The following is a 15,747-nucleotide window of genomic DNA, read 5'->3' as shown; positions in this document are numbered from 1 at the left end:
AAAGCACAGCAGAACACACACAGTTGGGAAGATGCCAGGAACACAGATAAGCTTCCACATACCAGATAATTCACAGTTTGCTCCCAACAACTTGCTGTGCGAAATTTCCCTTATTAAACACTGTTCCCAGCTGCAGCTAATGAAGGGAATCAGGGCTCTTTCCTCCCCCATAAGCCACACAACTCATGTTGCTCCCTTCTCTGTTCCTCCCTGCATGCTCTAGGATGAAGAGGGCGTAGGCCTGGGTCTTCCTCTGAATTCCCTTGCCCTGTCCTCCTCTGCCCAGCTGGATCATGCCCTTCCCCAGTTTCTTCCACAGACAATGGAGCCACACTCCCACTCCCTGTCAGCTGCTCAGCTTCCCACTTTGAATCAGATTCCAACAGGGACATAACAATTTTTTCTCTTGCCAACTGCAGACAATAACTTTTGTCCATAGTCTTTCCTCTTTCTCCATTTTCTTCATGAAAATAATATTGATGACCTTTCTTCTTCTCACAAGCAAATGGAGAATAATTTTTGATATTGCAGGTACTCCGATTTAATTCTTGGCATTTCAAAGATAGACTTTCTTCATTGTACATATGATTATCTATCATAACTATGTAGATCTACATTGCAAGGGGACCTATGGAGACCTTTCCAGTTTCTCTAAGTCACTCAATGCCTTTTGTATTCTTCAATACTCCAGGCTCTTGCACATAGTCAGATTTTTAGAAATTATGAAAGGCTAACAAGATCAGAACCATCCTGAGCTCCAAAGGAAGAATGTTCCAGAAGGCTGGAGTTGCAGCCAAAAAGATGCACCTCCTGGTCCCCTCCAGCCAACTTTCCTTGGCTGAGCTGGCCCACAGTATCCCATTTTATTGCAAGGCACATAGATGAAAAACTAAAAAAATTACACTGCCACCTAAATGTGCATTGACAAGTATAAAGCCCACAATGAGTTTCTTAGAATGTGTGGTCCAATTTCAACTATCTCTTGGGCTCAGATATGAAGAGAATAAACCAAAAATAATTGTTAAGTTTGTAATTGTCAAAATGTGGTGAAAGTACTACATACAAAGAACTGTGCCTCCATCCAGAAGTAAAAAGGGAAAGTATTTAAATCACATGTGTCTACTGCTATATACAAAAATCATCTAAAAATAATCTCTGCTTCTACTGTAGCAGTTCCAATCTTTTAAAGTTTGCTTCTATGTTTCCCTGTGATGGGAAGAGATAAACTTCAGTGAGGCATGGCAATAAAAACAACAGAACAGTTGGAGCTATAAGTTTTGCAGAGAAACAATTTGGGTAAAAGTCATTAGTGTAGCTCAGCTGGTTAGAGAAGCTGAGAGTGGCATACTCAAAATTCCAGAAGAAAATTAGGCTTGAAGAGCCAATGCACCTGCAAGATTTACTCAACTATGATTGGGGCTAAATTCTGAGTTTATTTTTTCATGCTGTTATCCCACCTGAAAAAAAAACACCTTATGTGTACCGCTACCTGAATAGTTACATTTATCTTGATTAACTTAGTTGGATGTGCATATGGGGTTCTTCCTTGTGTGTAGGATTTCTGACTTGGCACTGTGTAAAATCATTTCTGCATCCTAAAATTATTGCTAGTTATTCCACTGTTACTTATATTCAGAAGTTTGCGCTTTCCAGGATTTTTGATTGAACTGAGGACAAATGACACCTAGAATTGCACCTGTTTTACTACAACCACACAGGAATTAAAAAAAAAACAATTTCAGCACTCCAATGCTGCTAACTTTGTGAGTTCATAGAGATCTGGAGTGTCTTTCAAATTAACATAGTAACTTCTTTCTTCATTCATTTCATAGAAGTGCCTTTACCCTGATTGTTGTGATCCTATCAGTTCAAGAGCTTAATTCATTTAGCAGGAAAACAAGTTGGGAGAAGTACAATTTACTGTATACAATGTACATACACTGTGTAAACTCACATTATATTTATCTGTTTGTCTGTTTGTACCTTCAGATTAGCCCAAAGATATACCTATTTTTGAATTGAGGAACATAAATTCTGCTAATTTATAGAACGTGTTTTAAAAAAATCCAGGCTATAGTACTCCCCACCAGAAAGCAAAGCAAAGTCCTTGGAGAAACTGTCAGAAAGTCAGAAGTAGCTCTTATTCCCACTGCTTTTTTGGCCCACCCATGGTCAATCTGTTTAGGTAGGTAAATATTGATTTATTATTGAAATTCATCTGCCACAACAATTTTTCTATTTATAATATATCCTCTTCTTTGATTATCATAAGACTGTCCAACATTGGGGTAAGAAAATATGGTCAACTCAAAATTTAATGTACATTCTGCTCATATTAGACTGTACTACTTTTCTTTCAAAGAATGTGTCAAAGGGTTGTCTACTTACTATCTAAAGAGTTTTATAAAGAGCAGCGGTGCTTATTCTTTACAATGATCGAAACATTGTGGCATGACTTGTACTAATTTATTTGTACAAGTTTGTACAAATAAATATGTACAAATCCCATAGGAGAGCATAGGGCACACAGTGTATTTTTCCACATAGTTACCTTACTCTATCCATCAGCAGAAGAATTTTCTAGGCTAGATGATATATCTCTGGATGAAAGTATTCATTCTTTCTCTTTCTAAGATTCTTAAACCTAGCTAAATTCTACATCTTATTGGCCTCTCTGTAAGCCTCACTGAATTTGCTTTTGATTACACAGATAAAACACTGAAATGGGAAACACAGTACCCAGGAGAAATGCAGATGAAGATTTCTTTAATTCACTGAACTCAAAGTAAAAACGCTTGCTATTCGGTACACAACTGAAAGACAAATCTTAGCACTCATTTTGGATTTACCAAATCTTCCCTTGCATGAGATTACTTTCTGTAATATGAATAGTCAGTCTTCACTTTTGTCAAGGAGTAAAGCCCTATCCTTAAATTTTACATTTTTAATGTGGGCCAATGTGCTCACAGTAAAAAATGACAATACAGGTTATCTTATCTAATCTTAATCTTAAGGATCCCAATGGTCTGTATATCAGGATTTCCTCTTCAGTACTGAGAATAGATAGTAATAATTACAAGTATCTGGAGAATAATTTCCAAATGCTCCTTTTCTTTCTTTTAATTCACACAATTTTGGAATGAAGAGATAGATCACTTTGCTTCAGGCTGAGAGCTATGCAATTTTGGGGTAGCATTCTGGGACCTGTGCTCAAAAATATAGCAAGCCAAAAGAAAAGGTGGTTGGGGCGAGCGTGACAATGAAATTAATTTTATTACCTTAATTAAATTTAATTAATATGTTTATTTCCCATGCATTTCATATATTCGCCCTTTGAAAGATTCAGTCATATTTGATACAACTTTTGCAGGAGGCCCACAGAGTGTATTGGAAATATACTGAGGTCACATGAAAGGTTACATATCTTGAGTATTATAGAATCTCAAACCAAATCAGAACTAATCCTGAATTTAATTTAATTTTCACCCAGCATATAATCAAAGCACTCAATCCTTATATCCTGATTAGATCAAGCACACAGGCCACTCAGTATAGCTAGCAAAATTATAACTATTAAACTCAAAATATTTAACAGACAAAATGAGAGAGAAAGCATGAACAATAGGCAAGCATTACATCAACGGTTTCTCAAAAGACATCATAGTATCATTGGATATTCCCAAAGGAAATGGCCCCTGGTTATGCCAGCCTGAATCTTTTTATATATATAACAGGAAAAGCAGTACATATAGGAAACATATAGGATGGGATGACAGATTTCATCTCTCTCTATTTGCAAAATAGTTCTTTAAACTCTTTTATCCACAGCATATTTATACAAAGAGCTCCTAATTCATGTCTTGACCAGAAACATTTAGTCCATACCTGAAAATTCCAGCCACAGAATAAATATCAGAACACAGAAATTGTGCCGTAATAAAGCTGCCTTTTTTTACAAGACTAACTTCACATGATAATTGTAAATTAATCATTCTGCATGAGAAGAGCAATCTATATTTCACTTGATTGAAAACCAACTCGAGAAAGTAAAAATGAAATTTTTCACCAAGATTTTAAACAGTCTTTAAAATGTCTTTATCTTACCTCCATTAAAACAAATAATGCTGCAAAGAAAAGGAGGGTTGCCCATTCCACTCTGTTCAGAATCATTTCAAAATCATGAATGTTGGCTAGAACAAGAAGCCACAGAGCTCCTAACATAGCAATCCATCCTACATAAAAAGAGAAAAAAGTTCACATGAATTTCACTGAATCCATTTTAACCTGCTATATGCAAATCTACAGTACACATACCCTTTGGGTACAGCAATATTAAAAACATGTTTATACTGTAGAATAGCACATAATCATGGTTAAGCTTGCGATTTATTTTCCCCCAGGGTATGGCTTATGTGCCTTTAATATCTCAAGTAATTCAATAGATGGATCTTCTCTAATATCATTATTTCCATATTCTACTTTCTTTCATATCCTATAAAGGATAATACCCAGGATTTTTTTTAAAAAAATCTGGTTATAAACTAGTTGTAAATTTGCAGTGTAACCCAATTCTTTGTTTCTCCCTGATGCGAATCCAACACTGAGAATTCAAAACAAGGCCATACTAAGAAAAAAAAAAAGTCAGGCTTGACTATGACTTAATCTGGTATTCTAATTTTTAAAAAATATATCTTGGCCCAGAAATATTTAGTCCTGAAAATTCCAGCTGTGCAAAAAAAATCACAACACAGAAGTTGTGCAATAATACAACTTGCCTTTACTACAAGACTAACTTTACATGATGACTGTAAATTAATTATCCTGCATGAGAAGAGCAATCTATATTTCACTCCCATTTTTACCATATGAATTTAGAAAAAACATGTAAAAGGAAATGCTGAGATTAAGTTTTTTCTAAATTTCCTTCAAAGGGGGCAAGGTATATGTTTCCAAATGGATTCTATCCTGAGTTGAATAACAAAATAAGAAAATATCTCTCCACAGCTATTGGCAATATTTGTTTCTATGGACCATACCCAATTCTGTGTCCTTCAGTTACCATTCTGGGTTAGAAAAAGAGGAATTCTACAACCAGAATATTATAACTTAGGAATTTGTATATACTAAACTTATTCAAAGGACACATATTGCATGTTATACAAGTGGTTCCTATGTTTTTTTTATTCTTGTTTATGTTAAGACATTGCAGATTCTTTATTTATCTATTGGGGAAATATTAATGGGATATTTCTTCAAATATTATGTAAATAACAACTAAAAGCTGAATTTCTCAAAGAAAATATTCAGACAGTATACTACAAAAGAATAAAATCCGGATGCAAAGGAACAAAAGAATATAATCACAGCTACAGTCTTTCAAGATAACCTTTAAGCCTCCTTAGTGTATTCATTCCTCTTTGAATGTAATCAAGACTGAGTTTAAAAATCCAGCTAAAACTGAATAGTTATCTATTATATGAAACAAACATTTTAAATGAAAATATTCAATACAAGCTCCTAGTAATCTATTAAAATCAATGATACTTTCCATAAAATCATAATGTACTTGGCATACAACAAATATAAATAAAAATAACATGGTTACTGGCAGGGACAATTTGGATATTTTTAAAGGGAATACAGTGCAATGGGACAGTCATGTTCCAATAATTGGCATAAAAATTAAATAATATGCACAGAACCCCAAGAAAACTCCTAAAATAGGCACTTTTTTCCAGATGTACTGGATTCAACTTCATCATTCAACAATGATAGATAATCATTGATAATCAGAGTGGAATGGAGCCCATTAAATGGCTTGTGTAATCTGCTGTGGCCGTGGCAGGGAGTGGGAGTTGGGGGGGGGGGTGATTTTGTTATATTGTACTTTATTAATTTATTTGATTCTTTTCATTAGCTTTTATTGTTTTAAATGTGGTTTTATATTCTGTAAGCCACCTCGAGTCGCCATGGGCAAATAGGCAGCAATATAAATTCAATAAATAAATAAATAATATGTTGGCTGGAAGATTATGTATGTTGAAGTCCAACTCATTTGTAAAGTAGCAAGTTGTGGAAGGTTGTCCTGGGAGGAAGTGCAGTCCATATTGTAGTGATTGAAATGTTACATGGATGAGTACTTTGAGGAAACTGCTAAAGGTGATAATCTAGAAACGTGGAATAATCACCACCACCTATAGATAAATCCAACTCTTCTGATCAATAACAACTTCTGTACCTACTGACCCAAGGTCTGGCATTATTTTCTGGATTGGACAAATGATGTCACTACCTTGGACACATTATTTATCTTTACCACATCAGCTAAAACCCCAACAACACAAGAATATCCATTTTTTGTTGGATAAGACAGAGTTATGCACACAAATGCCTGCATACCAGGCAGACAACCAGGGGTGATATGCAAATATTTTTACAACCAGTTCTGTGGGCATGGCCTTGTGACTGAGTGGGCATGGCTTCTTCTTTTCTTTTCTTGTTTGCAGCACCTCCCTTCGTGCTCCATTTTTTGGCCTCCTGGGCCTCAGGGAAGCCTTCTGGGGGATATTTTTGCTCTCAGAAAGCTTCCCTTAGGCCCAGAAGGCCAAAAACAGAACATGGGGGACATGCAGCACACACCCCTGCACCCTTTTTTGCCTCCTGGGCCTCAGGGAAGCCTCCTGTGTGAAGCAATAAGACAGTGAGGAGGAACCCAGCACAGTTGATCATCGAAACAGCTGGTCGTTGGGAGGAAAAAAATAGAAATACCTTAAGGAGTGACTGGACGGAGGAGAATGCAGTCAGCATTATCGTGCTTGCGTGCAATGCTGTGCATGCGACTGGGCAGAGAGGGGAGGGGTGGGGAGGGGAGGGGAGGGGCCAGCCAGGGACACGATTGAATGGTTCTCTGAACTGCACAGAATTGTAACAACTGGTTCTATAGAACTGGTCCAAACTGGTAGAATCCCACTCCTGCAGACAACCCAACCTAAAGGGTCTGTTTTATAGATAGTTGAATTAAACTCCTTTTCACAAGAGAGACACAATGATAATTGTAGTGATCATCAGTTCTTCATTTTTAAGTCTACCTGTAAAGACTATTGCTGCATTTTGAAGTAACAGAATCAGAGTCACGTCTGTAAAAGAAAAAGTTTTCCAAAATATAACAGACAAATTCCAGATAGATATTCCAGCCTTAAGTAAAGAATCAGTCTACCTCCCAGGAATCTATAAACAAGGGGATTACAAAGATCTCTGCCTTAATAAACTCACCAATTAATAAGAACTGTTTATCCAGTTTCTAAGACTTTGTAAAATAACTCCATTTTCTGACATGATTAATAAGAAAATGTGAATTTAGCTTCTACGGTCATAAAAACCCTCTCCTCTACTCATTTTATAACTGAATCAAAGTCACGTAAGTTCCAAAAAGACAAGTAAAACATGATATTTCATCCATCATTTTGCTGAGTTTGGAGTGTTCCTTGTCATAGATGCCACTACCAGAATCAATTCTCCAAGATATTAAACAAAGATACACTACAGATAAAATACTTAGTTCTGAGCACCTTTATTTTAACAGCATTTTTTTAAATAATGCCATAAATTATCTGTTGGCCTCTATGTGTTGTTTCCATGACATCGCCCTTTTAAATATAAATACCTTTTCTGGAATGAAGTTGGAAAATGATTTCAGTAATAGATCAAAAATAAAAAGAGTATGTAAGTCAAGCTTACCTGTTCAAAATATTGGGGAGGGGGTTGAAATAAACCCAAGTTATGATAGTTGTACACACGCAATCTTCATCAAATATTCTGTAAAAGCTTTTACTGATTCTGCATTTGATCCTTATTAAAAGGAGACAGGGCTTTTTGCGAAAGCAAAACACTGCTGAGGTTCATTCAGTATTCATACACAACATTATACAACAAGTGATACACTTTCTTTAATATTTTGTGGGCTCTGGCTCCATATATCCATGCTTATTCTTGGACTTAACAATCAAGTAATCTAGCAGAATGGATATGTAGGATTCAACTATAAAATACAGGTAGTCCTCAAGTTACAACTATAATTGAGCCTAAAATTTCTGCTGTTAAGTGACACATTTATTAAGTGAGTTTGCTTCATTTTATGACCTTTCTTGCCACCGTTAAGTGAACCAATGTAGTTGTTTAGTTAATAACATGGTTAAGTGAAACTGGTTTCTCCATTGACTTTGCTTGTCAGAAGGTCGCAAAAGGTGACCGCATCACTCTGGCACACTACAGCCCTCATAAATATAAAACAGCTGCCAAGCGTCTGAATTTGGATCATGTGACCATGGGGGTGCTACAATAGTCTTAAGTGTGAAAAACAGTCATACGTCACTTTTTTCAGTGGTATTATAACTTTGTATGGTCACTAAATGAACTGTTCTAACTGAATGATCAGTGTGATTTTTAAAATCCCATTTAGTAAAGGGAAGTGGGTTGGTTTTTACATGAGGTGTAGAACAAGATGTAATAATTCTTAACTTTGTTTTCCTGTGACTGTCTATTTTGCTACATTGTTCTTATAGTAATTAGGACCTTCACTGTAAAATATAATTGCTTCTGCTTGCAGGCACAGTTAAAAAGAACATTATGGTGTCAACAGGTTGTAAGGTTATACTGCTACACAACAGACTGTGTTTACCCATGAGATCATTGAAAAGTGCAACACAAGGTTTTTCTGTACAGACTTTGCACTCTGAAATCTTCTAAAATATTATTTTTCCCCATGGGGGGGAAAAGGACTAAAATAGCTTTAGAAAGGCAAAATACGGAGGAAAACATTTTCATACTAAGCTCAGGCTGGAATTCAAATCTCAGCAATCTAATTCAAGCAAGGTTTTCAAGAAGAATAAGAAATTTCAAATAACATAGATTTGCTTCCCAATTATCTGTCCCCCTCAAACTCCCACCCATCTCTCTGAACCTCCTGAACTGAAATCTCAGACTCCAAATTTTCTTTTGCCTACTCATCAGAAACAACGAAAAAATAGTGAAAAAATAATGAAAAAATAGAAAACAAGGACAGTAAGAGTTAGCACCTGAAACAACTAATTGCTCAGATCTTTACCTGTTTATTTATCATTATTAAGTATAATATGAGTTAAATATATTAAATAAGGATGCACAGTATCTCTGCTGAACATTTGTCTTTTTGGGAAATAAACAGCTTACTTGGAAACTAACATCCTGATCAAACATGCATGCAAATAAATGCCACCCACTGAGAGAACAAGTATGGTTCTTTCTGAACCAAGAATAGAAGGAGCCAAATTCCAGTTATCCTTTGGCATGTTAACCAGCTGGGTGACTTTCTCTCAGTCCTAGCCTGGGAAATTGAAAAACAAGCACTGGTATATCACTTCTGCAATATTGCTGAGGGAACTATGTGGACCTGTCCATGAAGCCCCCAGGAGTTAAGACTAATTCAAAAAAAAACTTTAAAAGCCATTGAGGAGAATGGTACTGACTTCATAGTAAAAGAATGGAACTCCATTGCAAAGCAAAGAAAATTTGGAAATTAACTTAACTTATCTGATCTACTGTTAGCATAGTTGCCATGAATTTAAAAGGGTTCAGAATAAATATAATTAACTTCTTCTTGGAATATTTTGAGTAGACATATTCCTGGGGTTTCAGATTAATAACTTCCATTTGTTTGTATGGGCAAGGAGTATAAAGGACAGAAGCCTGACAATTTCTTTATGCAAATATACAACTCATATGTTTATTGGACATCATGACATAATCACATATTTTTTGCTAGGATGTCATGGCACAGAAGTAGCCTTTCTGGTATCAGTGTGGTTGGTAACAAAGGCCAATTATTGAAGAAGTTTGGCAACAATTCTGTACTTTTTTCTTGCTAAGGCATATTGTTCTTTGCAAACCAATCTTATTCTGTCTGCAATGAATAGGAAGAAATGGCACGCAGAAGCATGATTGTACCTGTACAGCTCACAGCAAAGATTCTTAGCCGTACATCAAAATATTTTTAAATATATGTCTCAATTTTACCTTACAAATAATGCAGAGTAGGTAACAAGATAAAATATAGACCCTAACAGTGAAGTCATTTTAATAAGGACAAGCTAATACAGCTCTCACTATTCCTCATTTTGAAATTTCAGAAGTGATTTCTAGTTGAACACATGAGACACCCAAGAGTAATGTAAACATTTTATCATTGCTAGACAGGGCTTCAGGAAAAGGTCACACATGACTACTTTGTAATCAGTCTATTATGTTCATTCATTTAACTGTAGGAAATTACTGCAAAATCTAAGTAACCTGCATGGCTGTCCAAGCAGCAATAAAACTGAAAAATAAAAAGCACTTACATGTGCAAATCCTGCCATTTTGTTGTTGTTTGTTTATTAAGATACAATATCCCCCGTGCTCTGCATAATGCATTCAGTGTCATTTGTTTAAGGCAGGGAGTATGACAAAGGGGCTCTATTGTTGCGCTTTCCAATTAGAGTGCTTAATTTCTCCAGCTTTTTAAAAAGTTCTTAAGTAAATAAATCATTAAATATGCCAACTGCTTTCTGAACAAATAACAATATATCCAGAATCTACTAATCTGCATAATTCAACCTAATGTTACTGAAAGTCCTGGCAATAATATCCTTTTGTAAAGAAATTAAATGTTAAACTAAATAAAGTAAGATATTTTAAAGTGTTCAGGGGATAAACTTAAAGTATAGGCTACAAGAGTTGCTGTCCTCTAATATGATAGATTACAATAAACACTGACATGTAAAATATAATAATCATAATTGTTGGGAATAAATTATTGTTTTGGACAGGTCAAGATTTTGTTTTGGGGATTGTCCTGGAGATTGAAAAACAGATATGCCTATCTTTGTATATCTTAAACAATGCAAGTTCTGAGCAATTCACATAAGTTACCGCACGCAATCTTATTCTCCTTTTCTCAGACTCATTCAACATAAAGTCCCATAGTGTTTTTAGCTAGGACAAATATGTTTATAACTTTTGTCTAATATGGAATTATTTTTCTGGTAATTTGCTGCATTATAGACAGCAAATCTATCAATTTTGTTTTCTCTCGACAGTACTCATTGTTAATTCAGGGAGGCATAATGAATACTCAAAATGATGAGAACCAAACAATTTTTTCTATAAAAAATAATAATCTAGTGTAGTGGTTCCAAAAGTGGGTGGTACCGCCCCCTGGGGGGGCAGTGGGATGCCTTGGGGGGCACCAAGAGGCAGCAGGGGGGCGTTCAAGGCGCAGGCCCTGCAGGTTCACTCATTGACTGTAGCACCGCTCCAGTGCCAGTGCCTCCAATGCAGAAGTGGTGGCACATTACATGCCATCACGTTCAACGTGCCACCAACCTGCAGCCTCTGACCGCCCCTCTGCTGGCCCCCTTGGGGATGCTAAGAGGCGGAGGGGGGTGTTTGAGGTGCCGGCCATGCAGGTTCACCAATTGACTGTAGTAACGCTCCAGAGCCAGCACCTCATTGCGGAAGCAGTGGCACGTTATGTGCTGCCATGGCTGCGTTTGACACGCTGCCCCCCTGCCCCCTCTTAGCGTCCCCAAGGGGGCCAGAAGAAGGGCGCTAAGAGGTGGCCTGCCTGCCTACCTACCTATCTATCCAAACATTCATCCAAAAGGTCTGCCTGCCTGACTGCTTGCCTGACACCCTACCTACCTACCTACCTGCCTATCCATACATACATCCAAAAGGTCTGTCTGTCTTCCTGACTGCCTGCCTACCTACCACTTATCTACCTACCTACCTACCTACCAATCTATCTATCTATCTGCCTCTCTCTCTCTCTCTCTCTCCCTCCCTCCCTCCCTCCCACTCTCTCTCTCTCTCTCCATCCACGTTTGAAGCACCGGCCCCGCAGGCACATCAGGAAAATAGAGCAAAGCCAGTCTGGGAGGGAGAGAGGGAGGGAGGGAAGGAGAGAGGGAGGGAGATAGAGACCTGATGCATCAGACTGAATGAGGCCTAGTTTAGACTGAGGCCCTTTTCCACATTGAAGCATCTTTGCCAGCACATTGAAACCTCTTTGGCTTCTATTAAAGGTTTTGTGGGTGAAACATGGTCAAAACTATCAGGAAGCTCTCACATTTTGTTGAGGCTTTAAACAGGATCCATTGGACCAGACCTCCAACCTAAAAAATTACTTTTCCCCAATGTATTACAGTGCCAATTTTGAAGAAGGCAAAACCAAAATGTTCTGGTAAATTACAAGGAGAATACACACACACACACTCCCTTTTAACCCTGCTGGAGCAGGTGATTGGACTAGAATAGATATCTCATTATCTTTCTCCTCCCTCCCTCCCTCCTTCTTTATTTCTTTTTCTTTCTGTCCCTTCCTTCCATCCCCCCTTCTTTATCTGTCCCTTTTTCTTTTCCTTTTCTCTTTCTTTTCTTTCTCTCTTTCTCTTTCTTTTCTCTCTCTCTTTCTCTCTCTCAGGCTCACCCCTTTAGATCAGGGGTCGCCAAACTTTTGGACCTCAGGGACCACCAAACTCATAATTTTAAATCCCAGAAACCACTAATATGAATTTTGACTGACGGTTGCTTTCTGGCATTGGTGGGAGAGAGAGATCTGATCCAACCTCTCTCTCTCCCTCTCTCTCACACACACTGGTAGGGGTGGGATTTAGACCTTTGATCTAAAGCTGTCAAAACTCCAAAAACAGGTCAAGTAGCTCTGGGGAGGCTAGTCATAAATTAGAACACTTGCTAAACAACCAGCCATTACGTGAGGACCACTTGTATTTGGTTTGCCAGTTACCTGGCCACAACCACCCAGTCACATGACCAGCAAGCCACACCCTCAAATTAGGCCACACCCACAGAAATTTGAATCCCACCTCTGGGTGGGGAGCACCGAGGATGAGTTTGTAGCACCAAGGGGGCGGTGGACTTAAAAAGTTTGGGAACCACTGATCTAGTGAATCACAAGGTAGTCAACACCCACAAGTTTTAGCTTGTGTTTTGAGTATCAAACAAATTATGACTGGAACAAACATTTTACATCAAAATGCATTGAGTATAAATTTGATGAGTTTCAAAGTAGTTGAGTACCAAGTAGCAAGTATATCAAATTGTGATTTTTCTCAGTTCTTTTTTATGATGGAACAAAACTCTGGACAGTTTATAATAAAGAAAACATGTGGTAGAAAAGCATAAATACAAAAAAATTAAAACAGAGTTAAGAATAAAAATAAAAGTATGATATTACATTTTTTAAAAGTCAAAGGGAGCAGCCTGACTTCACCAGCCATTCCAAGGGTTTCATCTCAGTCTTCAATAGCCAAGCCAATTGGTAGAGCCTGGTCTTAACACGTTTTTGGGAGGCCAGAAGAAGGGGTCTTGCTTCACTTTGGGACCAGGGAGGTGTAACATGTTCCAAAGGGCAATATGAAAGTAAAGAAGGCTCCCTTCTGGATTCCACCAATCAAATTTCTTCAACTGGTTTCACAGTTTCTTTAGCATAACACATTTTCATTGAATATATACTTACTAGTCTTGTGACACAAACCAATGTCACCTTTAAAATTTCACCATAAATGGGAGGGTTTATTTTATTATACCACAACACATAGTTCATCCTTCTTTCCTCGCTGAGATTTATACTAGATGCCTATGATATAGACTTTTTCTTAACATATTTTTTTAAATTGGCAAAGGGCTTAACAAAATTTGAAGATCTGCCGTTTTCAAAAATAATTAAATTTTGATCCATGTATTGATTTGAAAATACGCAATTAGATAAGATGGTGCTCAAATTTAAAATAAATACTTTTTTTCTTCCATTCCTGTGCTAAAATTCTATTTCATCTTTAAAATATGCATCAGGAAAAGACAATTAATATTTTCATCACACTGCCCTCTCTGCTGTCACTATCAATAGAAAAAGAATATTTTGGCAGCACATGTATAAAGATACTCATTTCCAACATGCAAACATTATGTTTCAGCCTCAAAGATATAATTCCCCCAATTTCTCCTAAATATCCTTTGCATTTACAGGTTTGTAAAAAGTCCCTGTTCTTCTCAAAAAAAAATTCTAGCTAACATAGTTCTCCAGGGGAAGAGAATGACTTTTAAATCAAATTAAAACTAGGATGTTGATAAGAGAAGTCAGCTGGATACCAATGGTAACCAGTTGCAGAGATGTGGGCCTTAGTGTTAAAAGAACTGCAAGCTTTGTAGAATTTTAAAGTATATTTAGTTTTAAACCTAGGTAGGACATAGTGCTAATCTAGTATCTTTCCACAGGTAGAAGTAATTCTCTTCCAAAGATTGAATTTGGTGATAGCACTGCAAAATTCTTAGCATATATTTATTGAAAATTAGTTAACTAAAGTATTTCAATCTTGCTTTTTTGATAAAAAGTGTTCGAAGCCGCTAAGAAAAATAATTAAATAAAAAACAACTTAAAACCTCTCCCAGGTTCAAATGTATTCCTCTATACTTAAAATATTTTAGCTAGCACTGATAAATCATGCATTAGAAATGAAACATTTAACATATTCTATTGATCAGCAGATATTAACACAGTTGCACTTCATTAAAAATAAAGGCAGTACTACTTTTGTAGCACTAAATATTGCAGTTGCTACCATATTAAATGTATATTTCAAGGCTGGCAAACCATACAAAAAGAAGCACAGTTCTATGTTCCTAGGTCCTGAACTTGGATTTTCCTCTGTAATTTTCCGCTTCTAAAACCAGTCTCACTACAACTGAAATTGTAGTAGAGTAAAAACTCATTTTCACTAATTGTGGGGAGAGTTGTCCACTATTCATAGAATCTGACATTGAGTAGGTGACTGCACTGCAATCTGCATTATTTGCCTAATAACATCATTGTGCAAATGATGCAAATCACCCAATTTCTGTCAATTTGCATTATTTGTATATTGAAATTTGCATCCCTTGTTTAATTATGTAATTAAGCAAATCAAGTTAATTGATGATGAAAACTGATACATTTCATGCAACATCCATTATATCCAGGTCTACTAACTTGAGATTTCACTGCATAAGGAAAGGCCTATAAGCCTTTTAGCTATGATTAGGAGGGACAATTAGGTTTCTCTTTCTTAATCAGGGTTTTACTTCTGTAGCTAACACCAGTTTGGAAGATAACTGGGACACTGCTCTAAAATGCAGAGAAATGGCTAGGCTCTCTTTTATATGCATTCACTAAAAATTAAAATTATACATGAAAAATGTATTCCTGAGTGTCCTCTGCAATCCAAGTATGTAGAGTAGTTTAAATTGTGTTCTAAAGTATTATATAAAATGTCTTCAATCCAACCTATGACACATTTCTTTAAAATATCATTGAACAAAATCTAAGAATCCATACAAACCCAGACCAAGAACTTTAGAAAAAGAATCTTATTTTCCATTTTAAAAAAAGATATAGCACAATATATAAATTATATTTCAATTATAGTTTATATCAGGGGTGTCAAACTTGATTTCATCAAGGGCCACATCAGGGTTGGGTTTGATGTTGAGCGGGGGAGGGGGCGTGGCCAAGATGGGCATGGCCAACATGACATCACTTATGTCAGGGGGGTGCCTGCCAGTGAAAATGGGGTCCTGAGCTGCATTTTCAGCTGCGACAGCCTCCTGAAACCCTTGACAAGCAAAAATGGATCTTGGGGCCCTCACAAGCTCCGTTTTTGCTGGCAGAAGCACCAT

The 15,747-nt window shown here is 36.8% G+C and overlaps 1 protein-coding gene across 3 annotated transcripts in view; it reads right to left on the bottom strand.

Annotated features, from left to right (window-relative positions):
• OCA2 (OCA2 melanosomal transmembrane protein) overlaps positions 1-15,747 on the bottom strand; it is a 208,874-nt gene that overhangs the window by 54,980 nt on the left and 138,147 nt on the right. For all 3 annotated transcript variants that reach the window (XM_087938439.1, XM_087938438.1, XM_087938440.1), the window contains one exon: positions 4,105-4,232. In XM_087938439.1, the coding sequence (XP_087794565.1) occupies positions 4,105-4,232 (128 nt within the window). The remainder of the gene's footprint in view (positions 1-4,104; positions 4,233-15,747) is intronic.

Source organism: Pseudonaja textilis, chromosome 8 (assembly GCF_049901715.1).
Source record: "Pseudonaja textilis isolate UNSWEBS1 chromosome 8, rPseTex1.2, whole genome shotgun sequence".
In the NCBI taxonomy this organism is placed as follows: domain Eukaryota; kingdom Metazoa; phylum Chordata; class Lepidosauria; order Squamata; family Elapidae; genus Pseudonaja; species Pseudonaja textilis.
This window is presented reverse-complemented; position numbering and strand designations above follow the sequence as displayed.